Source organism: Molothrus aeneus, chromosome 19, assembly GCF_037042795.1.
Source record: "Molothrus aeneus isolate 106 chromosome 19, BPBGC_Maene_1.0, whole genome shotgun sequence".
In the NCBI taxonomy this organism is placed as follows: Eukaryota; Metazoa; Chordata; class Aves; order Passeriformes; family Icteridae; genus Molothrus; species Molothrus aeneus.
Genome location: NC_089664.1, coordinates 8,785,337 through 8,812,227, shown reverse-complemented (window position 1 = coordinate 8,812,227; position 26,891 = coordinate 8,785,337). Strand labels below are relative to the sequence as shown.

At 52.6% G+C, this 26,891-nt stretch overlaps 4 protein-coding genes, 1 long non-coding RNA gene and 2 other non-coding genes across 9 annotated transcripts; 2 read left to right on the top strand and 5 right to left on the bottom strand.

Moving 5' to 3' along the window:
• The first annotated feature begins 1,786 nt into the window (after positions 1 to 1,786).
• On the top strand, positions 1,787 to 8,260 carry DIPK1B (divergent protein kinase domain 1B). Its single transcript, XM_066562830.1, has 5 exons — positions 1,787 to 1,918; positions 4,218 to 4,352; positions 5,552 to 5,659; positions 5,787 to 5,963; positions 6,481 to 8,260. Exons 1-5 carry the CDS (start codon positions 1,856 to 1,858, stop codon positions 7,291 to 7,293), a joined length of 1,296 nt encoding a protein of 431 aa, XP_066418927.1. The 5' UTR covers positions 1,787 to 1,855; the 3' UTR covers positions 7,294 to 8,260.
• A 1,286-nt stretch (positions 8,261 to 9,546) lies between these two features.
• Positions 9,547 to 12,654, bottom strand: LOC136564651 (uncharacterized). 2 transcript variants are annotated; one of them, XR_010784736.1, is made up of 4 exons: positions 12,385 to 12,654; positions 11,792 to 11,900; positions 11,122 to 11,162; positions 9,547 to 9,719 (listed from the first exon to the last, which is right to left on the bottom strand). It is a non-coding gene; the product is annotated as an uncharacterized lncRNA (long non-coding RNA). The 2 variants fall into 2 exon arrangements; XR_010784737.1 differs by having other exon boundaries at positions 12,419 to 12,654.
• Positions 10,960 to 11,093, bottom strand: LOC136564886 (small nucleolar RNA SNORA17). The gene has a single exon (XR_010784775.1). It is a non-coding gene; the product is annotated as a small nucleolar RNA SNORA17 (small nucleolar RNA).
• LOC136564887 (small nucleolar RNA SNORA17) lies at positions 11,411 to 11,544 on the bottom strand. Its single transcript, XR_010784776.1, has one exon. It is a non-coding gene; the product is annotated as a small nucleolar RNA SNORA17 (small nucleolar RNA).
• Positions 12,655 to 13,114: 460 nt separating the features above from the next.
• On the bottom strand, positions 13,115 to 14,761 carry MRPS2 (mitochondrial ribosomal protein S2). Of its 2 annotated transcripts, none has more exons than XM_066562688.1 (4): positions 14,657 to 14,761; positions 14,512 to 14,577; positions 14,255 to 14,384; positions 13,115 to 13,986 (listed from the first exon to the last, which is right to left on the bottom strand). In XM_066562688.1, the coding sequence occupies exons 1-4, from the start codon at positions 14,682 to 14,684 to the stop codon at positions 13,443 to 13,445; spliced, it is 768 nt and encodes a 255-aa protein (XP_066418785.1). In that variant the 5' UTR covers positions 14,685 to 14,761; the 3' UTR covers positions 13,115 to 13,442. The 2 variants fall into 2 exon arrangements, with proteins under 2 accessions (XP_066418785.1, XP_066418786.1); XM_066562689.1 differs by having other exon boundaries at positions 14,512 to 14,574; positions 14,657 to 14,724.
• Positions 14,762 to 14,787: 26 nt separating this feature from the next.
• Positions 14,788 to 15,734, top strand: PIERCE1 (piercer of microtubule wall 1). The gene is made up of 3 exons (XM_066562690.1): positions 14,788 to 14,963; positions 15,042 to 15,120; positions 15,241 to 15,734. Exons 1-3 carry the CDS (start codon positions 14,899 to 14,901, stop codon positions 15,439 to 15,441), a joined length of 345 nt encoding a protein of 114 aa, XP_066418787.1. The 5' UTR covers positions 14,788 to 14,898; the 3' UTR covers positions 15,442 to 15,734.
• A 147-nt stretch (positions 15,735 to 15,881) lies between these two features.
• On the bottom strand, positions 15,882 to 26,590 carry PPP1R26 (protein phosphatase 1 regulatory subunit 26). The gene is made up of 3 exons (XM_066562687.1): positions 26,507 to 26,590; positions 20,202 to 24,203; positions 15,882 to 16,396 (listed from the first exon to the last, which is right to left on the bottom strand). The coding sequence occupies exons 2-3, from the start codon at positions 24,140 to 24,142 to the stop codon at positions 16,354 to 16,356; spliced, it is 3,984 nt and encodes a 1,327-aa protein (XP_066418784.1). The 5' UTR covers positions 24,143 to 24,203; positions 26,507 to 26,590; the 3' UTR covers positions 15,882 to 16,353.
• Between the last annotated feature and the right edge of the window lie 301 nt (positions 26,591 to 26,891).

Below are 26,891 nucleotides of genomic sequence, written 5' to 3'. Positions count from 1 at the left end.
TCTCACTTCTGTGTTGAATATAAGGTATCATTGTACCTGCAGAATTTTTATTACTCTTTTGATTGGATTAATTAATCATTCAGTGATAACCGCTCATTAAGCATTCTAACAATCAATACTAATCACTTAATTACTTGGCATATTACAGTTTGGGATGGTCTGCTCATTCCTAATTAGATTCACTGGACAAGCCACCCCTGAATTCTGCAGAGCCCCAGAGCAGAATTCTGTGGATTTCAAGGCATCCTCAGCCCTGGCCCAGGCATGTCATTTCCCATCTCCATCGAGGATTTGTCCCCTACTCTTGGCCTCCAAAATCAGGGTTCAAGTCAGAAGGAGCTGCAGGAGCAGGGTGAGCAGGGAGCATGGAATCCATCCACCAATGCACCTTCCTGTCCCTGCTGTTTCCCAAATTGCCAACCCCACCATCAAAAATAAATCTCAGAGGCTCTTCTTCTTTCCTGTCTTAATTAACACTAAAAATAAGAACCTGCTGCAGAACCATCCTGGCTTTAGTGGGATGGTAAAACCTTCCTTGATAGGGGCTGTGGGTGGCCGAGGTGATGTTCACTGTCCTCGTCCCTGTCACTGCTGCGGGCAATGTCAGCCCAGCCCACACAGAGGTCAGGGCTCAGCACTGGAGCAGCAGGAACCTCCTCGGGTTTAAAAGCAGGCAGCAAACACGCTGCAGGATTTGGGAGGTTTCAGGCAGTTTTGTGTGATGCTCCTTATTCATCACCATTATTTGGATTAGTCCAGCAAAGGCTTTTGCTCATTAGGCCCTGATTACTCGGTGCTTGGCACTCACACTGAGCAGGGATCTGGGCTAGCAGTGACCAGCTTGTTTTCAAAGGTCATTTTGAGCCAAATTCAAAAGGAAGGAGCAACCTGAGCCATGAAAAGGGGGCAAACAGATAATCTGAAGATTTGCTGATAGCAGGCAAGGAATTATCTTAACAATGCCCTCGTGACTGAGTCTCCCAGATCATTTCCCATCATATTATTTGCTCCATGTCCCCTTTGCTCTAACTTGCCTGTGCACGCAGGATCCCCCTGGATGGGGCTGTCCCTGGCCTGTTGGACACTAAGTCTTGCCCTGAGGTTTCCCTGCCCAGACAGTGCAAACAGGGAGGACCAGCCAGTGCTGCTGCTGGGATTCAGGATGGGAAAAGACACAGCAAGGAGGAGAAGGAGTGGCAGTGATGGCAGGGCTCAGGCTGGAGGGATGCAGCCCCGAGCTGTGCTCCCAGGTTACCTGCTATGGGTAACAAGGAGGGAGTCTGGCCCTCTGCCACCCAAAATGGCTTTGAATAAACCTGGAGTTGCTGTGAGTGCTGGCGGCCAGGTGGGATCAGCATCTCCACAGACCACTCCCTGCTCTGTCAGGATCATCAGCCAGGGCTGGGAGAGCCCCTGTGTGGCGAGGTGAGCCTGGGGATGGGATCCCCGAGTGGGTGGAACCCCGGAATTTGAGATGGGCACGGCGATGCGATCCTCAAGTGGGACGCGCGGGTGGATGGGGCATGACCCCCGCCGGGTGGGATGCCCAGATGCGGAGCGCTGGACTGGGCTTGCCCCCGCGGGGCCGAGCGGGGCCGTGGCGGGCGGCAGCCCCCGGCTCCCCGGGCTGCGGCGGAGCTGCGAGCGCCGCCCCCGCCTCCCGCACCGCCCCGCGCCGGGCGGAGCCGCCGAGCCCCGCGGGCCGGGCCGGGCGCTGCGGCGGAGCGAGCGGCGCGGCTGGGCCCCCCTTGGCGGGACCCCGGCCCCCCCCGGCCCCGGCGGCGGTGCGGGGGCCGCGGCCGCCCCGGCCATGCCCCCCGGAGCCTGAGGCCCGCGGCCGCGGGGCGCCCGCAGCATGCGGAGGATCCGGCGGCTGGTGCATCTGGTGCTGTTCTGCCCCTTCTCCAAGGGCCTGCAGGTACCGGCAGAGGGAGGATGCGCCGGGATGGAGGATGCGGGCTCGGGGATGCGCCGGGCCGGGGGGATGCGCTGGGATGCGGGCTCGGGGATGCCCGTCTCCGCATGCTGGCACCGGCCGTGCACAAAGGGACGCTCCGCCTCGGTTCCCCCGACGCCGGTGCAAGGAGCCGGGGGCCGGGCAGCGGCACCGCCGGGGTCTGGAGCGGCACCGGGGGTCTGGAGCAGCAGCCGGGGCCGCAGCGGTTGCATAACCCGCGCCGCGCTCCGCCGTGCCGGAGCCGGGGAGCACCGGGGCAGCCCGGGCGGCAGCCCGCAGCGCTGGGTGAAGCCGCCGATGCAGCAGGGCAGGGATGGCTCCTTCCTTCTCTTTCTTTCTTTATTTTCCCTCCTCTTCCCATCCCTGAGCCGGGCACCTCCCTCGGATCTCCAGGGATGCTGGGGCCGGGGATGTCGGGGATGCTGGAACGGGGGTTTTCTCTGCAGCCGTGGGATGGGAAAGCCTGACTGTGCAAAGATCCTGGACCAGAGGGGTTATCCCGGAGGGGATGAGGGAGGGCATGCCCGGTGGGCAGAGGGTGCTGGCAGGAGGTGGGTGCAGAGCTGGGAGTGCTGTGAAACAGCCCCCGTGTTTCCCGGGGAGCCACAGGGATGGAGTAGGATTTTGTTGATGCTGCATCCATTTTGCCTTTGAAGTCAGCCCCAGCCCAAAGTCACTTTCATATCCTCCAGAGTCACTCTAAAACTAAACACAGCAACTCTCACAGGGTAACACCCTTCAGTGCAGGGAAGGCAATGGGGAGAGAATCCCCTGTGCCTTGAGACTGAGGCACTGGAGGAGCACTCAAAATCCAAGCAAATCTCAGGGGAACCTCTCATTGAAATGCATCCCCCACTCCCACATTTCTTTCCACCCTTTAGGGGGTGATGAAGCCAGAGCTCCCCATGCCATGCTCAGGCAGCAGTCCTGACTCCCCTTCTGCCTCAGGAACATTATGGATTCTAAGTCAGAATAAGTAAAAAGTGACATTTTGGCTATTCCAGAGTTCTCCAAGACATATCTCTAGTGGGAAGTCCCTGGAAGAGCCCCTTTGCTGAGGGCAGGGAGCCTCACGCACCCACCCTGGGCAGTTTTGGGGGGTTCCTGTGCTGGGGGGGATCTCAGGGTCTCAGTGTGTCTGACTTCAGGGCCCTGAGCCGGTTCTCAGCTCACAGGAGCAGCCACCTACACTTTGTCTTTGCCAAGTTCTGGCTGTGCTTGGCTTCTCTTTAATTTAATTTCACATTAATTAGCGGTGCCATTGCTTCACAGGCAAGCTGGGCACCCTGGCCCTCTTCACACTTTAGGGTTTCCAATTAGTGGGAGAAATGTCATGATCTCGAGGCAGACCTGCCTGCTCTCACCCTCACTGCCCATTCCTGCGGCTCCCAGAGCCCTGACAGCTTCTGGAAAGGGGCTGAGGAGCAGCATTTTGGAGGTGGGGAGTGGTTTTGGGCTACAAGACCCAAGCGAGGATCCCCGGCAGGTTTTAAAGGTGCTGCACCCACCCAGATCCAGCCCTATCCCAGCAGCAGGTTGTGAGGAGGGAGAAGGGCTTGGAGGTGGTCAAAGGCCGAGGGTTCTGTAGAATTACCTCCAGAAAAGGGATGGAAGGTTTTGTTTAGTGCAAGGATTCATTCCCTGCCCTTTGGAACTGCCGGGATCTGCTCCGTTACACGAGCCAGGTGAGCAGCCTCTCTTGCAGGAGGCCAGATGGCAGCAGTGCTGCTGTGCCAGGGTCAGGGGGGAGGAAACAAAGCCAAAAAACCAAATTCCTACTGAGAGCCTCTGAGTTGTTTGCACAGAGCATCACCTGTGAGCTCCCAGGTTTGTTACTCACCCACCCCCACACGGGAGCTGCTGTTGGGAGCTTCCCCTGCCTGTGGGGCTGTGTAAAGGGGAGGGTCTGCTGAGAGGGGTCCCCCCAAACAGGAGCAGAGCTCCTGCACCCCCACTGGGATACCCCAGGCTTGCACAGGGCAGGAGAGCGGGAGGATGTGGCCACAGCTCCCAGGGATGCACAGCACCCAGCTCCTTGCAGCCCAGCCTGCTAATCCCCCTGCTTTTAGGGAATTTTAAGTGACCTACTTGCAGCAGGAGTTGCATAAGAGACTGATGAATATATATAAAAAAGGCTGAAGGTTTCCCCAGCGCTCAGGTCGGTTTGTGTGGCAGAAGCCGTCCTTGGCCGGCTGCCGCTGCCCTGGGCAAAGCCCTGCCCTTCCAAAAGGGTTTCAACAGCATTTCCTTTGCCTTGCAGGGCCGCCTCCCGGGCATCAAGGTGAAGTACCTGCTGGTGGTGTGGCTGGGCATCTTCGTGGGCAGCTGGGTGGCCTACATGCACTACTCGTCCTACTCGGAGCTGTGCCGCGGCCACGTCTGCCGGATGATCATCGTGAGTGGCAGCACAGCCCCGTGGCTCCTGTCCTGTTTGGGAGCCCCAAAGCTGGGAGGAGGAGCCCTGCTGGCAGCTGCTGCCCTGGTGCTGTCCCCAGCATGGCACGGAGCTCAGGGCAGGGGGGGTGACCTTACCCTGCCAGGGTGATGGTAGAACAATTCCGTGAGATGTCAGAGGGAAGCAGCCAGGGCAGATGTGAGCAGATCCATGTCTGTGCAGATGAAGCTGGAATGTCAGGGCAGGGAGCAGGATCTGTGGGCAGGGACAGCATCACACCAGTGCCCTCTGGGCTCTGCAGAGCAGGAGGAAAAAGGGAGCACTCACTCCATGGTACCTGTCTGTGGCTGCTGAGGAGCCCTAAGGAAAGCAGCAGAGCTCTGTGTGGCTGCCTGGCTCTGTGTGTTTTGCCCTGTTTGGGGTTTGCAGTGTGGTGCATGTTCCGTGTTCCCCATGGGATGTCCCCAGGAGTGCTGTGTGTGCCCCTGGCATGGGAGGGGTCTCAGCCCAGCCCAGGCGAGGAGGGGGAGCTGGGCTGTGTCAGAACAAGCCTTGTTGATCAATCCCTCAGCAGAGAAGGGAGGCAGGAATTGCCATAACAACAGCAACAATCGTTTAATTTGATTTTCTGCCTGACTCCGACCGCGGGGTCTTGGGTGCTAATTCCTGCTCAGAGCTGGGGCTTCCAGGCACCGTGCCTGGCCATGTCCTCTGTGAGCAGGTCCAAGGGTTAATTCCCATCCACAGCAGAAAAAAAAAGGGAAAAGCTGCAGTGAATGTCTGCAGCTCCGGCTTCCAGCCCTGAGGCTGCTGTGCCCTTTCTGAGGAGCTGCAGAGCTGCAGCCTCTCCTGCCCAGGGATGTCTCCAGCTCCAGCCTGGCCGTGGATCAGAGCCACTGTCTGTCCCTGTCCCTCTCCCTGCCACTCCCTAGACTGGGGCCAGCCTGCTCCACAGCAGGGACTGCTGCTCTGCTGAGCAGCCTGAGCCTGTGCTTCCTCACCCAGCTCCACGCTGCCCTCTCCTCCAGGCCAGGAAGTTCTCCCAAACCCCTGGATTTGCAGCAGCAGCATCCAGGAACAAATCCCTGAGATCCCTCCAGCAGCACAGGGGTCCCTGCCAGCCCAAGGCACTGAGCCATCCCTAAGGGCCAGTAGAAATCTGTCCCTGCTGAGCTCCTCTCTCTCCTTGCCCTCTCCAGTGTGACCAGTACAAGAAAGGGATCATTTCTGGCTCCACGTGCAAGGACCTGTGTGAGGAGCGTGGCCTCCTGTTCCAGCACTGCCTCTCCTCCTCCCCCAGCCAGCAGGTAGGCCTGTGCCCCCCACCCATGCCAGGGCCGGGCACCAGCCCCAAACCCTGCACATCTCCCCCTGCGTCCATCCCAAACCAGAACCCAGATCCCTCCACCTGCTGTGCCCCTCCCTGTGCTCCAGGTTTACAGAGGGCTCTGGAGGGACAGGGAGGTGATCATCAAATGTGGCATTGGGGAGGCCCTGAGGGCCGAGAGCCGCCCGGACTCTGTGCCCAGGAGGGACCTGGTGCTCTTCGACAAACCCACCCGGGGAACCTCCATGGACGAGTTCAAGGAAATGCTCCTCAACTTCCTGAAGGTCAGTGCAGGGCCCTGTGGGATCCCACAGCCCTGGCATGGCTCCTGAGAGTCAGAAACACCAATTGTGTTTTTCCTTCCCTTTGAACGAGAGCTCCTCCTGCCCGTGCCCCCCACCCTCTGCTGGTGCCAGTGCCAGGCACTGATTAGTGGAGGAAATGAGTTCTTCTCTGTGAGATTTCAGTAGCAGCATCCCTGAGGTGGCTGTGCCACGGCTGTGGGTGGCATCTGTGCTGGGCAGAGCCGAATTGGTGGCCCTGGTAGTTACCCCTGTTGGGGCTTCTGCAGCAGTGGTGGGGTAGCAGCTCTGGCAGGAGGCTCTAGAACAGCCCTGAGGCTGGGGAAATTCTGCTGGAGCTGGATCTGCCCACACATGGTGTGGCACGGGATTTTCTGGAGTGTCACCATTTCTTCCCCTCCCCAGCTCATTTCTTTGCTCCCCCAGTCCTGTTTTGTGATGTGACACCCAAACATGGAGAGCTGTGAGGGTCTGATGCCACTTCTTGTGCTGTTTGCAGTCCAAGCTGGGGGATCAGCCATCTCTTCCTGCCTTGGTGAGCCGGATCATCACCATGGCAGACGTGAACCATGATGGGAAGGTGTCCCTGGCAGAGGCCAAATCCATCTGGGCGCTGCTTCAGCTCAACGAGTTCCTCCTCATGTTCTCCTTGCACGAGAAGGAGCACACGGCCAAGCTGCTGGGGCACTGCGGGGACCTTTATGTCACCGAGAAGATCCCCCACACCTCCCTCTACGGGGTGGATGTCCCCCCTTTCCTGCAGTCCCTGCTGCCTTCCCTCGCCCACCAGCTCATCCACCAGTGGTTTGCGCCGGCCTGGCCCCGGCGCGCCAAGATCGCCATCGGCCTCCTGGAGTTTGTGGAGGAAATCTTCCATGGGACCTACGGGAGCTTCTACATCTGCGAGAGCAGCCTCAGGAACGTGGGCTACAACGACAAGTTCGACTTCAAAATGGTCAACCTGCGCAAGGTGGCCACGGAGATGACAATCAGAGGCTTCCTCAAGGGCCGGCACTGTGAGCAGAACGGGGACTGCACCTACGGGCGGGACTGCACGGCCACATGCGACAAGCTCCTGAAGCAGTGCAAGAGCGACGTGGTGCAGCCCAACCTGGCCAAGGTGTGCGGGCTGCTGCAGGACTATCTGCTCTATGGAGCTCCCCTGGAGCTGAAGGAAGAGCTGCAGAAACAGCTCCGAACTTGCATGACCCTCAGTGGCCTGGCCAGCCAGATGGAAGTGCACCATTCCCTCGTGCTCAACAACCTCAAGACCTTGCTCTGGAAGAAGATTTCCAACACCAAATATTCCTAACGGGGGAAGCACGGCCCTGAAATTTCCACCTGTGAGCTTGGAGTGAGGTCCAAGGGCTGAAGGCCTGTTTCTCCATTCTCTCCCCCCCAGGAAAAACACACCCTGCACAGGGAGTTCAGCAGAGCTGCAGCCCCTTCTCCTTCATGGAAAACCAACATCATGACTTGCACCACCCAGCAGCATCAGGGATGGGTTGGCAGGAGCGGAGCTGGGACACGGAGCTGGGCTGAGCAGGTTTGGGGGAGGAAGGAGACACAGAAAGGGATGAGGAAGCAGAGCCCAGCTGGATGCATCAAACTGTTCCTTGATGAGCAGGAAAGCAGAGCAAAGCGATGGGAATGAATCATTCATGCTGTACTTGTCACATCTCCTTTTGAGGAACGGCTCTGATGTAAATAAACAGCTTTTACGTGAATCACACCCGTCCATCAATAGCCAAACAGCAGCCTGTTAAGTACCAGCTTGTTTGTGATCTAAAAAGGAGGAAAAGGTAGATTTCCCCTTTCAAAAGTCTCTCCTTAAGTGTCTGAGTCATCTGCCATCAGCTCCAGCTGTCACACAGGAAGCAGATCAGCTGTCTGTTGCACCGTGGAGAATCGTGGCAGTTCTTTGGTTCCGTTTTTAAGTGCCTGACCCTGACAGTGATGCCGTGGCTTGTGAGAGGCTCCCCCCAGCTGCTCCTGCCCCCAGTCTGGAATTGGCAGCACAAGCCATTCCCTCACGTGTCCGCTCTGGAAGCGGCCGAGGCCAAGGATGGCTTAAAGGCAAAGGGCTAAACACGAACCGTTGTGACCCCTCCGTGTGCTCGGCTGTCACTGCCCACCACGCTCAGAGCAGGGATAAGCCAACCCCTCCGTTTAATTCTCCAAAAACTAAGCTGGGCTTGCCCTGCAGAGGTTGAAGGTTAATACCAGAATAATCCAGTGCTTCTCTCATTATTAAAATGAATTTCCAGGCAAAGCTTTTAGCAGGTCTCCAGACTTTTTTTTTTGGCTGTGTCTGTGCTCCCAGGGCTCCAGCTATGGCTGTTTCCTTGAAATGCTCAATTATAGCAATCTTAGAGCTCTGGGCAGGGAGGAAGAGCTGGATAAACTCCCCCAAGGTTGCTCTGTTCCCAGCACAGCCATATTCCTGCTGCTGGAGCATGTGCTGCTTCTCCTGCCAACAGTTCCTTAGGGAAGCGAGTGTGCAGCTGATGTGCAATTACAGAATAAAAATACACCTGACACTGCAGCACCAGGGCTGCAAATTTAGGAGCCCTTTGGGGACAAATATCAGGATTTTTCTTCTGTTGGTTCTTTAGGCTCCTCATCACCTCTCACTGGGCAGATTTTGGTGTCAGGGGTGCTGTGTCCAACAGAGCCACCAAAGCTCAGTCCCTGCTGAGGAGTGGCCTGTGGGATGTGATTTATCCAGGCAGAGGGTGAGCACTCCCAAGGATTCTGTGTTTGAAGGGCTCCTCAGCCTGGATTGGGTGTGGGCACCACCAAGGTCCTGTCTGCAGGTGCAGGGGAGGGAAGGCAGGGCTGGAATTCCCTGGAATTCAGCAATGAGGCTCCAGGCTCCTCATCCCTTGTCCTGCATCCCCATGGCAACAGCTCCCCTGACAAAGCCAGCTCCTCCTGCCATTAGCAGAGGAATCCAAGCCCTTGCCAAAATCCCCTCCTCAGGGAGGCAGAAAAACCATTTTCCACCCTTCCCTCCATTGTTTACTCCCACTAAATCCCTGCTGTTCCCTTCCCTCAAAGCAGTGCTAAAGCACCTGGAGAAGTGGAGGAAAACAATTTCCCCAACATCAGAACCTCTCTAAATATTTGTGAAGAGGTGGCCCCTGTAGCTGAGGGACCAGGCCCTGTCAGTTTAATTGAAATGAAGACACTTGTGACAGCAATTGTTCCATTAATGCACACCCCCGTGGCCCTGGACACGCCCAGGAATTCTGCTCATCACTAATAAAAAGCACAAAGTGAGTGCAGTTTACAAACCACTCCTGGATACAGGAGAGAAATGAGTCAAGGCAAAGCTGTTTTACACCCAAATTCCTCCAGATTCCCCACAGGAGATGGAAAAAAAGCCAGGACACTCCAAGACTGATAATCTGATCTCACTGGATCCCCTTTGTGCCCAAGAGGATAGAGGTAAAACCTTCAATTGCTTTAAAACAATCCTAAATTCTCATTTCCACAAAGTCTTACATCCTAAAATGGATAAAAAATAGCATTACTTGGGGTGCTACTAACACACAGTATAATCCTTTCAGTCTTGTAGGTGGCATCTTTATTTAGGTTTTTTTATTTTATTTAAATCCTTCTTAACCATGTAGAGAAAACACAGATGATCAAGTTTTAGGAATCTCCAAGCCATCAGACGTGGATGCTGCCAACGAGTTCTCAGTTTGTCAGACATTCTGCAGCTCAAGGCATAATCTGCAAATAAAAAATAAGGCCCAGGATGTCAGAAAAGTTGAAAGACAGGCAAGAAAAGGGAGCAATAAAGTCAATACTAATGAGCTAATTAACCCTTGCCATCCAGACTCTGGTGCCCTCACTGTCTTGGGATTGTCCCAAGAGTTTTCACATCCCAGAAGGAAATAAAGATGAAATATAAAATGAAAAGATATTTTAAGGCTCTGTTGTCAGGGTTCACAAGGAAACTTTGAGCCAGGGATTTCCTTCAGTCCAGAAGGACATGGCACAAATTTACGAGAAGTTCTTTGGCAAGACATCAGAAGGGTTTTGAAAAAATATCTGGCTGGGGGAGTTTAGGAAAGGGATGATTTAAGAGCAGGATAGCTGGAGCCTGCTCTGGGTTATTCCATCACTCCCTAAAAATCCAAGGTGAGTTTGCCAACCTTGGTGCAGAGCCAAGCTATTAATAGTGCAGGGAAAAAAAAAAATCTGAGCTTATTCCAGCCTTTAAAGCCATGACATAAACCAGTCCTTGATGATGAAGGGCTGTGCTATGTGCAGAGAGATTTTTAATTTCTCTAAACCACTTTTATGTAAAACATTCACGTTTTCCACAGCTGAGAGCCACTTTTTCCTTCAGTAAAGCAATATCCATGGCCCAGGAGTGCTGCCTGGGGAAGGGCAGTTCCAGTAAATACCATCAGAAAAATGTTCATGGTTCTGCTGTGCCTCACACAGGGAGTTCTAAAGAGACACTCATTAGCACTCAGTGCCCACACAGCACCCCTGGAGTGAGGAAAGCCTGATGAAAAACCCCAAACACAGACTGCAGGGTTAAAGAAGTAAAGGAATTTAAATAAAAGAGCCACATCCTCAAGCATATCCACATCCCCACAACCTCATTAACATTCTTTTCCAAAGCCAGTGACTTTTGCCAATTAAAGGTCTCACTTTGCACCACTGAGGCCCCTCTGGCCCTGTAATGGCCATTTAATGAGGTTTCCCATTTAGCAGTGCCAGAGTCACTCACTGCAAAGCTCAGGGTCACAGCCTCTGCCTGCCCAGAGCTGCTCTTGGTGTCCCTCAAGAAGGGACACAGTGACACACAGCACCATTTGGATACAGGGACACCTGTGCACAGGGTTTGGAGCAAGCTGGCACAGCAAAGGGTGTCCCTGATGAAGAGAAGGACTGAAGGACAGTGTCCATCCTCCACCATTCCCCATTAAAGGCAAGAGAGAGCAGGAAAGGAACAGGAAATGTCAGGTTGTTGAGCAATCCTGAGAGCTCACAGGGCTCAGAGCACCAGGGAAGACCTCGCCTGTTGCTGTCTGCCACCGAATGACACAGACGTGGCACTGCAGCCACGCCTGCAACACGAGCTGGGGCAGGGCTGGCACCTCCCAGCTCTGCAGCTCACCTGGGCTGGGCTCCTCGGGTCTGCCTCGGCTCAGGGCTGCTCTGGAAAAGAGGGAAACACATGGACAGCCTTTAGACACAGCCCAAAGCCGGGTTACACACGTGCTGGTTCACTGGCAGCAGGGATTTAAAATCACTTCCACTTATTCTTCTGTAACACAAGTGGCACCCACAGGACCGCAAACCCACGTGCAGCCTGTGCTGCACAGAACAGAACCTCCCCTTATGCAGATGCCACATTCCAATCAGTTCTGAGCTGGTTTTCCCTGTCTCCTTGCAGGCTGATAAAGGATGTCAGGCTATCAATCACTCTGAGTGCTCACGGGGTGCAGAACACACGAGCGTAGAACATAGCCTGGGTCTCTCTTGCCACTCTTTGACACAAAGATGCCACAGCAGCCATCTCTGCAACGCCAGTGGCAGCCTGGGGGGAGCAAATAACCCAAAACCACCGGAAAAATGTAATTATGGGTGGGTGCCCATCCCTGCAAGTGTTCAAGGTCTGGCTGGATGCAGCTCTGAGCACCCTGGGAGAGTGGAAGGACTTCCTTTCAATCCAAACCATTCCATGATTCTGTTATATTTAAAAGAAGATTTTTATCACTATTTAAAAGCAGTGCTACAAAGGTATTTGCTGCATGTGCAGATACCACGTGTAACACTCCACTTACAGTTAGCAAAGTCGCTGAAGCTTCTGGGGCAGCCTTTTTCTGAAGGATCACCCTTCATTTCTGAAGTCACACCATCCTGGTCACTTCATTTCTTTTGTCCACTGCCAGGCTGAAGAAAGAAAAACAAAGGAGAAATGCTGTTAATAATTGCCTAACAGCCTTTTTTTGGTGAAGCACACCATTTAACTGGAAACCAGAGAATTACAACGCTTAAAAGAGGAATCATAGAAAAAAAGAAACATATCTACTGAAGATTCATGCAAGCTACTGAAATAATTGAAAACCTGAAAGCCTTAAATTTTCTTCCTTTTTTTCAGTGGAGTATATTAAAAATACACATCTGTGTATGCTTTCTATTACAAATATATATACCTCAAAATATATTCGGTTCACAATATATGGACATATTATTGATATCACATTAATATATTAATAATACAGCTATTTTGCTTCCAGCGCACTCCACGATGTGCGCGATCTTCAGCGCACGTGGCAGCTCCGGGAGCCCCCCGAGCCCCGGGGCCGCTCGGGGCCGGGCTCACCTCGCCTGGGTGCTCACCTCGCCTGGGTGCTCACCTCGCCTGGGTGCTCACCTCGCCTGGGTGCTCACTTCGCCTGGGTGCTCACCTCGCCCGGCTGCTCCCGCCGCAGCCGCTCAGCGCCGGGGCCGGCGGGAAGCAGCACCGGCCCTGAGGGAGCCTCGCCAGAACATGGCGGGAGAAGGCGCAGCTGTGGAGTCGCCTCCACCAGCACCGGTTTCCTGCGCCTGAGGGACGCAGGGCTTCCCGCTGGCCGCGCCGGGAGAGGCCGATCCCGGTCCCGGTCCCTCTGAGGCACCGCAGCAGCTCCGCTCCCGCCGCCCCGCGCCCGCCAAAAGGGAGGCTGGCACCTCACTTCACCCTTATATAGTGCGGGAGCGGCCGCGCGTGCGCACTCGCTCTGCCCCCTGCGAGCGCCCCCTGCCGGGCGGGAGGACCCAGAGCCGGGGGAGGGCGGGGCCAGGACCGTGGCCGGGGACACGGGAGGGGGACACGGGACACCGGATCCATGCCCGGGAGTGCTCCAGGGCCTCCCACGGAGACACGAGGCTACTAAAAGATGGATATCCCTTTTCTCAGCTGCTCCTGGAGTCCCCCACCTCCCGTGGTGGCAAAGGTTGGGCTCCCAGCGTCTCCTGGGACAAAATGGGGACCTTCCTCCTCGCACCCTGCATCAGCCACCCTGAAATATCCCCAGCTTGGGGGCATCCTTTCCGTCCCACTGCCTTGACTGCCCTGGCCAGGCTCCCCATCCCATTCCATTAGGGAAAACTCCAAAAAAGGATCACAGGGATAAATCCCTTTATTTGCTAAGAACAGACACAAGATACAAGTGGTTTCAGGTGAAATCATGAGCTCAGGAAAGCTGCAGGACAGCTGCACCTCCCTGCAACAGTGACAAACTCAAGGACAGGAGCCTGGCTCCATTTTCCCTTGCATTGCTCTGGACAATTTTTTGGCGCTGGAGACCCTCCACGGCTGTGACTGCTGTGGGATCACCGTGCACAGGGCTGGGGGTCCCTTCCCTGCCAGCCAGCTGTGCCAACAGCGGTGCTGGACGCAGAGCCAGCCCCGTGGAGTGGAGCAGAGGCACTGAGCCCATCTCTGGGGCTCTACTTGCCCTGGGCTTTCCTCTGCAGCTCCTCGACGGCCTCGCTCTGCCGCCTCTTGTCCTTGGCACGGATGATGGTCATCCTGAAGAGCCTGCAGTAGAGCTCCACGGCCGCGGGGCTGTCGTCATTCCCGGGAATGGGGTAGGTGATCAAACACGGGTTGCAGTTCGTGTCCACCACCCCGACCGTGGGGATGTTCATCTTGGCCGCATCGCGGATGGCCACGTGCGGCTCGAAGACGTTGTTCAGGGTGCTGAGGAAGATGAGGAGGTCGGGCAGGCGCACGCCGGGGCCAAACTGGATGTGGGCGTTGGTGAGGAGCCCGCCCTGCCAGTAGCGGGTGTGCGCGTACTCCCCGCACGCCCGCGCCGTGCTCTCGACCAGGTGGCAGAACTGGCGCCGGCGGCTGACGAAGAGGATGATGCCCCCTCGGTAGGCCACGTGGGCCGTGAAGTTGAGGGCCAGCTGCAGGTGCTGCATGGTCTGATCCAGGTCGATGATGTCCTGATCCAGGCGGCAGCCGAAGATGTAGGGCTCCATGAACCTGCGGGGGCAGCGGGAGGGACATGGGGATGGGGTGTGCAGGCATTGAGCGTTCCTGCCATGCTCCTGCTCCTGGCTGACAGCACAGGTGTGCTCTGCAGAGAGCCCTGTGTCTGTCCCAGTGTCACACCCTCCCAGTGCCCACACTGGGGGGATCCCTGTACCCTGCCCTGTGTGGGCAGCTCCAGGCTCAGACCAATCCAGCAGATGTGGTCTGGGGAAGCATTCCTGATGTCAACAAGCACTGCATCACGAAAAGCATCACTCACCTGTGCCGACATCCCTTTTTGTGGCCCAGGTGCACCCGAGCATCAAAGAGATCTTTCAGGGTGAAGAGCTCCTTCACGCTGAAGAAGTCGGGGTGGCTGAGAGGCTCTGTCAGCAGCTTGTCATCGTCAGCTGAGAGAGGGGAAACAAATACTCACTGTGTACGGGGGGACGAGCCGGGACTGCAGAGAGGATGCACCGTGCCCGGTTCGTATCGCCGCACGGGGCTGGGGTGCCAGGGGTGCCCGGCAGCACTCACCGCGGGGCCGGCTGCCTGCCGGGGCCGGGACCGGGGCCGGGACGGTGCTGTAGAGCCGCGGGGCTGCTGCGGGACAGAAACACGCGGGTCACACGGGGATGGCCGGGGCGCTCCGGGCCGGACCGGACCGGGCCCCGCCGCTCACCTGCCCGCAGGAGCCGCGGCAGCGCCATGCTCCGAGCCCGCCGCAGGGCACGGACGAGCAGGAGCAGGAGCAGGAGGAGGAGAGGGGGAAGGTCAGCGGCGCTTTCCGCTTCCTGCGGGGCGGGGCGGGCGCAGCTCGGGGCGGTTGCGGTCGCTGCCCGCCCTCCGCCTCTGGTCGCCGGGTAACGGCGGCTGTCTGTCCCCGCGGCCCGGCCCGGCCCGGCCCGGCCCGGCGGCTCCGCCATGGCCGAGCCCAGTCCGGGCGTGCCCCGGCGCTTCGAGGAGCTCACCTTCTACCGCGGCTACGGGTGAGCGCCGGCGCGGAGCTCCCCTGGTGCCCCGGCTCCGGGCGGGCTCCCCGCGCTAGCTGTGCTCTCCCCCCGCAGGCAGCCGCCGCCTCACCCCCGCTTCCGGACCGCCAACCAGACCTACGGCAGCAGGGCCCCCACGGTGCACGAGCTGCCGGTACGAGCACCCCGGTGGAGACACGGCCCAAAGCCGCGTCCAGCCCTGTGCCCGGCCGGGCTTTGCAGGTGCTGTCCGTGTTTAAAACATCCCTCCCCGTCCCCTTTGTCGCCCCCGCAGAGCTCCTTCCACATCCTCCCGCACAAGTTTTCGGATCACCTGGGCAGGATTGGCATGTGCAGGAACGAGAGCCTGAACACGGCCCTGGAGAAGAGCCACTGCACCGGCCCCGACACCTTCATCACCGCCTACGAGCACCTGGACTTCCACCCCAGCTACAACCCCAGCGGCCCCTCGCACTGCCGGGACCAGCCGCTCTAGGCAGCTTTTGTCTGCCTTAAAAACGCCCACGGCCAGCCTTGATCCCAAACGGACCCACTAGATTGCAGAGGGAATGTTATTAGGAGTAATATAGTGAAGATTTGATGTGGTTAAGTGTCAGTTAGGTAGCTCATGTGAAGCGTTTTATCTAATTTATCAGCAGCATATAAATACTAGGACAATATAAATTCTGTTTTTATCCCCTTATCCCCTTCTCTGTCACTAATGATCCTTTACACTCTTGCCTTATTTACTACATATCATTAAAAATTAAGATCTAAACTGCTTCTCTACTATTTAATGAATAATCAATCTCTAAGTTTTCCAGAGTTATTAATTAACTCATTGGATTTCTTGTAGAGACATCACGTTTCTTCTTTCTCCAAAGTACAAAGTTTTAAGAAATTATTCAAATAATGACAAGGAATCAAAAAGAAGAATATTTTTTAAGTTTTATTGGAACAACTGTAGGTACAGGCAAAGAAACTGCATCAGTTGGACAGTGAGTGCACTGAAAGAACACCTGAACATTGTTGGCTTAAAAATGAGTTTTTAAGAGAAACTACTCTGCCTGTTTATGGATGAAAACCAGTCCCACCTTACAGGTGAAACAGAACATTAAAAATGAGCATAATATTATTCAAACTGTTTGCCAAAAATATAAATAATGAGTGGAACATTATGTCCAAACTACTGCAATTGATACTCCTCACATGTCAGAAACATTCCCTGTTTGTGACGTGAGGTAAGAGCTGGGTAGATCCCCCAGCTGCAAACACACCAAAAATAATAAATTGGAACAGGTAAATAAACTGAGCAGAAATGGACCTGAAAAGTTAACATTTCAAAGATTTAACATCTGAAAATAAATAAGCAACCCTCTTCCATTTGCTGTGATCCTCGTATCAGACTCTAGACAATACCTGGAGCTTCTTTAGAACTTCCCTTTCTTCTCCTGAAATGAGAAAATAACAAAGTGCTGCATCAATAGAAATAGTTGTGACAATGTTACATGTATTTTTATCCACAGATTTTTCTGCAGGTGGCATAATTTAGGGATAAGGCTGCCTCTCAAAAATATTAACAGAGTGGATTCTGTCACATATTTTCCCACTCCATCTGAAAACACCCACCTCTTCTTTCTTGCCTCAATTTCTTCCCTTTTAATTTTATTCTTGAAACCAGTTCCTTTGAAGAGTTTGGCATGCAGTGTATCTAAGTGTTCGGAGGTCAGACCAAATGCACCTTTTAAAAAAGAAATACCTGTACAAATTCAAAATATCCTCCTAAAAATGACTCCTTTTACCACAGAGGGATCTACCTGAAACAATCTCTTTCTACTCTGTCTTTTGAAAGGAAGATTTTCATGTTTTCAGATAAAATTATGTGAGGCTGAACTATCACCAACTGAAGAGATGAAAAATTGAAAAGCTTCTACATTAATAAAAGAAATGGGGGCAGGGATGTTCCTGCCTTGTATAAAGAGCAGCTACATGTCAAAACACGTGTTCCTAAAACAGCAGCAAAGAACTGGGAATAAAAAAATAAAGGGAGTCCTTGCTGTCCCTTGAGGATCCTCAAAGATTGTTCCCAAAGCACCCAAAATCAGTCACTGGGGTAAAAAATGAAGCAATAAACCTCTTTTCAGATTTACCTGACAGCTGTGGTACTGCAGCCAGGATCTGTAACTCACCAGAGCCATAATAAAAAACACCAAGTGGTTTAAGCACTTAATATCTAAATTAAGAAGTTTTGTGCTCTGACTGGAAAGAAAAATTAGCATTGTGCATTTTTAAAAAATATGAACGAGCACTCATTAAAAAAAAGGTGACTTAATAAGCTTTAGAAGAGCTGGGTTTATGGCTCCATGTATCTGCTGCAATAATTTTAATTAATTGGTGTCTCAGGAGGGTGGGAGTAATGGGTAAAGGAGTTTTCTGGACGCTCCCCAGAGCTGCCACTGGAGTGACAGGGCTGTGCAGTCTGTGCCCACTCTGTGCCCTCCCTGGGGCTCTCATGGGCACTATAAACAGGAAAGAAAATCTGCTTTTGGAACTGCTTTTATGAAGATTCATCCTTGAGAGATTCGTGCTGCAGTCCCAACCTTGGTACCACTTGTGGGGATTTATTGCCACTCAAGATAATCTTTTTTATTGCTCAGCCTTTAGTGATGGGTAAGAGGGATTTCTTATTGCTGCAAACCACCAGACTTCTCTTTTCTGAACAAGTGGTGAGAACTGGGCCAGGATGAGGACACTGCCACTGGAGCCTGGCTGTTCAATTCCAGAGATGCTCCTTGAAACACATTTAATTACACAAGCAAAGATTCCACTTCTTGACCACAAACAGCAGGAAAGAAAACTCTTGAGGTTCTGCCACCACCATTCTCACCTCCCAAAAGCCACCCCTTGGTATTTTATAAATTTTCCTCCTTCATTTTTTGTTACAAAGAATTCATGACATCCTCAGTGAGGAGAGAAGAAGAGGGAACACAGAAATTATTACTCACTCAAGATGATGACACAAAGCATAGGAACACTCCAGTTGCACGGTCCATGGGCAGAACCCCATTTATTAAACATTAGAAACTCAGCAATGTACACCAGTTCCTATATACAAATCAAGTTCATCAATTAAAATTAAAAAAGTGCTGTTTGAAATCAGGTTTTATTTAAAGCACAAGGGTAACTGGAATTGCATTTTAACTGGGAGTGGGTCAGGTCACGAGTGGCACTGAGGACACAGACACAGCAACAGGGGCACGAGACACCTTTGAAGTATTAATGTGGATTTACTGAAAACTTTTGAGAAGAAACATTCAGCTTTTTATACAAACAGTACAGAGTGCTTCCAACATCTCTAGGAAAATTAAGTATACAGTTTAATCCTTTTAAAGCAAGGTACTTGGAAAACTTCTAGTTTAAAATACCAGCCTATTGACCTATTCCAAACAAAAGGCTCAAATCCTGCAACGGAATCAAGGCAGAGCAAAAGAGAAACGTGTGAAGAGGGAGTGCAGGCACTGAGCTAAGGAAAAACCACTTTTCCAAGGTATCCTACCACAAAATGGAGATGAGTTAACACACTGACCTTTAAACAACCTGGCCAACCAACCCCAGGGCTACAGAAAGGTGGCTGGACAGTCAGAAATGCCAAGTGAGCACTAGGAACATGTTTCAAACGTAGCTGCACAACAGCATGAACACACCAAGGATGTTTATTTCTCTACATGCCACAGTCACTACTCTATGCTACACCGTATTTTGCCCACATTCTGCATCACACCAGGGACACCACGGGATTCTGGATCCAGTCTTGGCTGCTTTTGCTCCGTTTTGCAAGTTTAAGGCCAGCCTGGAGGAAGACTCCTGAAGTGACTGAGAAACAAAGTGATGCTAAGTGGTGGTTTGGCTGAGAAGTTCTGCAGAAGAGCAGACAAAGAGAATATCAGATCAATTCACAGGGACAAGATGTGAGAACAAACTCCTCCAAGGACTTCACAACACAAAAATGAAAATGAAAGAGCCAACAGCTCCAATTTACACCTTTTGAATTTGCAGCGAAACCAGTGTGGGGGCACTTTTTTGTGTGTGTGATGTGAATGTGCTACTTCAATCCCGTTGAGAGTCAGTACAAATAAAAAGATAGTAGTGAAAAATTGCTTTATTCTGGCTGCTGGAAACGGAGGCAGAGAAAGGGCCTGAAGAAAGAACAGTGCTGAAAATATCCGTGGCTGAAAAAATCCGTTTGTGTTGTGACTTCCTACAGCAAACCCAGCTTTGCTTTATTGCACCAAAATTGTCAGTGAAAAGTTCACAGAAATGTAACATTTTAAAAACCACTTCTGAAAAAGGAAAGTTAAGGGCACTCAGTTCCAGAAAGTTCATTCAGGAAACCAAAAGCCATCTCTGGGTAACTGCAGGGCATCAAAAGGAGAGAGTTGAGAATAACAGGAATTGTTTGAGCCCTGCAGGCCCGACAGTACAGAAATCCAGGGAAATCCAGGGAAATCATGTTGTCTGAACAGACACACTCCTTCACTTGTCTTGGACTGCAATTGTGCTTGGAATCATCTGCTAGCAGGAGATTCTGGGTATGGAAAAGGACTTTTGAGCAGCTGCTGAGATCTCTTTGCACAGGAGGTGCAGACAGAGCCATCCACTTGATTTACCTGAATTTGCATTTGTGTCTTCCAGGCTGGATCTCCACACCCACAGCCGAGTTCTGCTCAGGGACCTCATCCCACAGTCCTCAGGGTGGGAAAACTGAGCTCCAGCAAACCCCACCCCACAGGATTGTCCTGAGGCAGCTGGGATGTGGCCAGTGTCACATCTGCATTGCTGTCCAAGGCTGTGCTTTCCTAGGATCTCTGAACAGGCTCCCAAATAAATTCTGTGCGCAAACAGGTTTCCCTTTGAGAGACAATTAGAGGCCTCATAATTTAAAGTGTGATTAGCCAATATCTTATCTACAGTAACTACAGCATCCTGTAGGAATGCAAGCCCTAAAAATCATTATAAAAAATATTTCCTTAGAGCACTTTAAATAATTTACAAAATTCTACAAAAGCTACGAATGACTATCCGTGATATCCCTGTTAAATAGAATTATTTTCACATTAGTGTGTGTATGATATACAGGCATCAGCATCTCCCACTGCCTTTCCTTTCCTCTCTCAAGCTTTATCAAGGTAATTACAATCACAGTTATTTTATAAAAAGACTGCTAGTGTAAAAAAAAAAAAAAAAAAAAGTACTTACATATTTGAAACCTTTTTTTCCAAGAGGGAACCTGGGCAGTCCCCTGCAGGTAGGTCAGTAAATTTTGCACAGGTTTTGGTTAAAAATTCCTGCCCGTGGTGTACTTCACTAGCAGCTTCCCTGTTCTGCAGGACAGGTATTTTTCCTTCCATTTTGGAGCTGGATACCTGAATTTCTCCCTGCCTGTCAACTTTTTCTTCCTTAATGCACATCTGCACACTGTTATCTGCACATGCTCCTCCACTATTGTGCACTGCTGCTGCTGTCACATTGAATTCACGCCTTGGGCAAGCTAAACTTGGATCTGGCCTCTTGTCCAGCAGGTTATTCCCTCCCTTAGTGTCCACCTGAGCACTCTGCTGAGCTGGCTCTCTGCTGACTTTATCTGCTTTTCCCACACTGCACTCAGGGCGTGGGGGATCTGCAGTGGAGTCAGCCCAGCTGCCTTGGTGGATATCTCCTTCCTTGATGCACATCTGGGTGTTCTCAGCTCTGGAGGTTCCTCTGCAAACCTTATCAGCTTTTCCTGCTGCCACACTCCGTTCCTGTGAGGGAAGGCTGGACTGGGACTGATCCCCTGGAGCATCAGCCTTCCTGCAACCCTCAGCTGCCTCTTGGAGACACCCAGCTCCTGCACAGGTTTTTGCTACATGGGCACTCACTCCTCCCACAAGGAGTTTCTGAGAAGAACTGGGTTCTTTTATTGCTGGTGTAATTTCCCCTTTTGGCAAGGGGTTAAGTACATCTGTGTCCTGGGAAGCTGCCTCCATTCCCAAGGCACTGCTCTGGCTGAGCAAAGACTCTGCTTTCTGCTTTTTGTTCAAAAGCATTGATTTCTTCCTGTCCCGGGCGTATTTCAGACCTGCAATAAATTTACTCGAGATTTTTAGTTGGAAGGTATTCTTCCTTTTAGATCTGGGCTTTGCATTCATGACTTTTCTCACTTTACACCCTTCATTTCTGCTGGGTTTTGGGGGCTCTGTGTTACGGACACTCCTTTTACCTGTAGCACTCCCAGGTAACTCCTCAGCAGCACCACCTCTGACCCCCCCCAGCCCTTGCTTAGCTTTTGACTGACCAGTAGTAGGAACATTCTCTGCAGAGGAAGCACATTTTCCACTGCCAGCTAACATTGCACTTTTCCCTTCTGTTCTCTGAGAGTTCTTCACCTCCTCAGTTTGCTGAGCTGCCTCAGTCTTTTTACTCTGACCCAGCACCAGGTCAATCTCATTTTCCACTGGCTGCTGCTTTGCTTTTCCTTTATTACCAGTTTGTTTGGTCGCTCTAAGTAGGTCCAGACTTGCATCACTTTTTTGCATCTCTGGATTGCTTGCAGAGTCTTTAGCCTTTTCTGCCAAAAACCTCCTGATTTCCTGCTCGATGCTGTCATCACTGTCCACTGAGCTGCTGTCACTGGCATCTGACACAGCTGGGAAAGCACATTTCCTATTTTTAGCCCCCCGCTGGTTTGAAACTGGTTTAGGTTTATTGCCTTTTTTAAGGTGTAAGTTAGACTCCAGGTTTTTCATGGTTTCTGGCTTGTCATTGGGAAGTTTGATGTTGTCTGGAGGGTTCCTGACTGCATTCTCCCTCACAGCTTTCCTAGGTTTTGAGAGGCAGCTTTTTAGCAGTGAGGGATTTTTACATTTCCACTCATTTTGTTGGAGGCTACTAAACTCATCCAGCAGCTGAGTTTCTGTCTCACTGAATCTGACTTTCTTCTTGCACTGAGCTTTCTGGTCCTTGGATTTCTTCTTTAACTTCCTTTTAGACTGTAACAGGTCCTTGATGGCACTATCCAGGTCCTCATCACTGTCCAGAGAGCTGCTCTCATCACCTGACCCCTCCCTCTCTGGGGTTTGGATGGGGTTTTTTACGGGTTTTTTTGTGCTACTCTGAACCTGCAGAAAAGGGTTTACAGAGTCCAAGGGCACACATCTGCTGCCATCACAGCCAGACAATTTGGGAGGCATCAGCTGCTGCTGCCTGGGGTCTTTATTACTCTGAGCATCCTGGAGTTCTGTGGGGTTGCTCAGGGCATGCTCCTCTTGGAGCACTGGGAATTTGGAACAGTGACCTGGCTGGAAAAGTCCTGTCTCCAGCTGTTCAGGTAGTTTTGACCCCCCTTGTTTTGCTGTTCTGCCTTCCCTTTTAAGTCTCCTTTTCCGACTCAGGGATAATTTCAGTGTTTTGGGCAGAGCAGGCTCAAGGGTCCCAGTGAGGCTGTTTGGATCAGAAGGCAAAGGCATCTGGATGGAGCGTGACAGGCTGGGAGGTTTTGTTCCAAGGTTTTCTGACTGTGCTTTCAGAGCCAAAAAAGCCCTGATTTCTTGCTCTATGCTGTCATCACTGTCCACAAGGCTGCTGTCACTTTCACAACGGGAGGACGAGAGAAGCTGGGGAGAAAAGAAGGAGTCTGCAGTGAGGGATTTGTTGTCACTTCCCATTTGGGATGGCATGATTGTTTTGGAAATATCCAGGATAGCTTCTGCACACATGAGTTCTGCAGATGTGTCTGCTCTGCAAGAGGCCTGCAATGTGAGCTCGCAAGCAGTAATCTTGTTTTCTGGAAGTGCAAAATGTCTGGCTTTTTTCAGAGGTTTAAACAGCTTATTAAAGTCATTGCTGGTGCTTTCTAATCCTGTTGACTTGGAATTAACTTCTTTTCTCTTGTTGCTTATAGGGTTTTTATGGATTTCTGGTGAGGCACTTTTTGTGGAGCTAATTGTCAGGCTGGCAGAAATGTCTGCCATACCCTTTGGATCAAATGGTTCCCTCTGCAAAGGGACACAGTTTGCTGCATGACCTGCCTCTTTCCTGATTTTCTCCAGCTGGTAAAGCTGGATGGCTTCTTCGATGCCATCATCGCTGCTCGAGTCAGATGTGTGCATGCTCTCCTTGATGAGTGCTTCCCCTGGCTCCCAGTAATGAGCTGCACTTCCCTCATCCTGCTCCACGAGCCAAGGCTGGCTGGCAGTGCCCATTTCTACATAAGCTTGGTTCACCTGGCTGAAATCACTGGGCTCTGCTTGCATTTTTGACTGCAAACACTTGGACTGGGTGCTGGATTTCTGCAGCTTGGGATGGTGTCTGAGGAGCAGCGCATTACAACCTTGCTTTATGGCACCACAGTTTGTTCTGTTTGTTGCTTCTTTGTCGCATTTCAGGACAGGTCTCACACGGGAATCTTTTTTATCCTCCTCGGTAACACATTTACTAATTTCTTGCTGCTTCTTCTCATTCAAGAACTGCACAATTTCAGCTTGTATGCTCTGTTCAAAGGAGTCATCGCTGCTGATGCTCTGAGGGGAAGCAGGCTGGAGCCTTTTCCCAATTCCCAGGTGGTCAGACAGGTACTCTTCAGAGAGCATCTCAGCATTAAATTTCACAGGGAGGAGGTTACTAGCCACTTTGTTCTGGGAGAACTCTCTCTTGAACCTTTTGTCTCCGCTCACATTCTCAGAACGCTCTGCATTCCTTGGCAACGACTGGGCACTTTTGCTTTTTGTTTTCAAGTACTCTTGGATGGCTTCCTCTATACCTCGGTCTACAGAATCGTCGCTGTCAGAATCGAGCAGCAGAGTCCCAAACTCTACGTTCCCTTCCACTTCGCTGCCATCAGAATCCTCGGGGCACCCACACTGGGTGTACTGAGGATGCTTCCGCAGCAGCGTGGTGCTGGATGTGACTCTGGCACTGGAGCCTTTTTCTCCCTTCTGTTTCTTCTGCACAACACAGCCACACTCATTGTTCATACCCAGGGCAGGCTCTTGGCTTTGCAGGTTGTTTATGATCATCTGAACTTTGGCGCTCACGGAGGTTCTGGTGACGTTGCTGTCGGATTCAGGGAAGCAAACGGGGTATCTACAATTCCTTGCTGGCCCAAAGGACTCCCATTTTGTCTGAAGAGCTACCAGAGGAGGAGCATCCATAAGGAACATTCTAGCAGACCACAGCAAAGTCCACCGTGGAACAGATTTTTAGACCGGTCTCTCCTCCATCCTAAAACAAATTAAAAAAGGAAAATATTTATTAAGCGTGTGCCTTCTAGAAATTCCATGTAATAATCCTGGTAACAAAAACTGTAAATTATTAACACTCGGAACTACTGTGCCAGATAATCACTGGAATTACTCCTCAACATCACTTGAACAGGTAAATCAGTCACTACTGCCACTGGGGATATAAGGCAGAGCACTCATCATTTGTGGTTTGTAGTATTTTCTGGCAAAATCATAACCCAGTTCAGGTAATTCACTTCTGAAACTGTTCCTGTGCTTTCCAAATAATGTGCTCCCAAATAATGATACACTACCCAGACCCACGGTGATGGTGTTCAGTGCACTGGTGCGTGCAATCCCCTTTGCACTGAACACTTTTGCAGAAAACTTTGTGGCAGGAGAGAAAGAACAATTTTGAGGAATTCTTTCATAGTGGGGGTGGAGAACTCAGCAAAATACTCTGCTCGTTGTTTCCTTTGGCATAACTGCCCTTTTTCAGGATCATGCAGATCAGCTTTCCAGTTTTCCAACGAAAGCAGCACTGGCTGTGTCCACCTGGTGCAGGATGGGTGAATGTGGAGACACCTGGACCATCATCCGGGATGGTGGGACACAAACCAACTCCTCCTCAGAGAGCAGAGGATCACACAATATCCCCAAACAGCTTTTGCTAGATCTGACTTGGCATTAGACACACACAGCTGAGGGACTTGGGGCAGCTGAGAGAGAAGGAAAGGGAACTTATTTCTTCCTGAAACACACTTTACAGCAATAACCCCAAGACATCAGTCATCCGGCCTCACTGCAGGATAAAAGCTCTTGGCAAACACAGATCTTGGGGAGTGCACAAAAGCAGGATGAAGATTAGGAACTATTCTTTGTGTTCCGGTCGAAACTGCAGACAGAATGAAGCTTCGGTTTGTGGAAGAGTGGAAAAAGGCACCCACAAAATTCCAGTTAACACCCCAAGGAGTTCACCACCTCCACATGGTCCCAGGAGGGTCGGACGCTTCACCTGCAGCATCATTTGGTAGGATTGATGGTGACAGTAATTCCCAAATACTACTGCAGTTGGGTGGCTCCACACAAACACAGTGAGTCCCAAGTGCAGTGGCACTGGACTCTGCCAAGTGTACAGAGACACAATTTTCCCTCTGAAACCTCCCTGACCTTGCACTTGTCAATTATTCTCTAGTTCTGGTTTCAAATTAATCAGTGGTATTAAATATTTTAAAGGATTAATGACTCTAAACTCTTTAAAACTTGTATTTATTTACTGAGAGTAAGGTAACAGACAACCAGGGAAGACAATTCTTCATCACTCTTTGCTTGGGCAAATATAAATTAAAAACATTTTTCCTTGTAATAAGCAGCTAAGGATCAAAAAGACAGAAATTAGGATACCTCATTACCTTGAAGCAACACAATTAACACACTTTAGCTCCCAGCTTCATTAAAAAATAAAACCCCAACGTTTTTCCTATTAACCTATTTCCACAATTTTCAGGGAAGGGGCAGGTGCCGTCACTATCCCACACCTGGACTGGGGGTCGTGCATGAATTAGATGGGATTGGGGTGATTTTTTTTGTCCCAGCACCCACCCAGGGCACCCATGGAGACCGTGAGGGGACACCTGGGTGCTGCCTGAGGTGGGGGAACATGAGGGGACACACACCCAGGGGATATTCACAGAGTGTGTGAGGGGACGTGAGGGGACACACACTGAGGGTGTGAGGGGACGTGAGGGGACACCCACCCAGACAGGATCTGAGGGGAAATGAGGGGACACACACGCAGAAGGAGGGGGGTACTCTGTGTAACTCTGTGAGGGGAAATGAGGGGACACCCACAGGGGCTGCATGAGGGGACATGAGGGGACACTAGCTCAGGGGGTACCTACAGTGGGTGTGTGAGGGGACACCACCCCGGTGCGCACCCACAGAGGCTGAGGGGACATGAAGGGACACCAACCCGGGGGGCACCCACAGAGGCTCCGTGAGGGGACACGAAGCGATATTAACCCGGGGAGCACCCACAGAGGCTCCGTGAAGGGACACGGGGGTACCCCAGCTCGGGGGGCACCCCGGACAGGCTGTGACGGGCCCCCCACCCTCGGGGGCCGCCCGCAGCCGCCGCCCGCGGGACTCCCGTGGGGCGCCGCGCCCACTGCCCGCGGCCGGCCGGGCCCTGCCCGCGCCGCCATGGCTGCCCCTTCCCGCCTTCCGCCGCCCCGGACCCGGGCCCGGGCCTCCCTCGGCCGCCGGCGCGGCGGGGCCCGGCCGCGCCCCCCGCCCGCCGCTCACCTGCCGAGAGGAGGCCGACAGGGGCGACGGGGGTCGGCGGCGGCCGGGCCGGGCTGTCGGCTCCGCCGGGCTCCGCTCCGCCGCTGCCCGCCGCGCTGGTGCAGGGGCGGGCGGCGCTTCCTTCCCTGCCCCCGGGGAGCGGGAGGCATGCGCCGCAGGGCTCCGGCGGGGAGGCGGGGAGGGACCGCACCGGGCCGGGGCACAAAGGCAGCGGCGGCCGCTGGCCCCGAGAGCCGGCGCGGAGCGGAGGGAGGGAGGGAGGGCGAAGGGAGCCCGGTAACGATCGTAACGGAAGGGCCGCCGGGGGAAGGGGCACCGCGGCTTCCTGCAGCAGCCCCGAGGCCAGGGCCGGGCTCCAAACCGCGGTCCCGGCGCGGACCGGCAA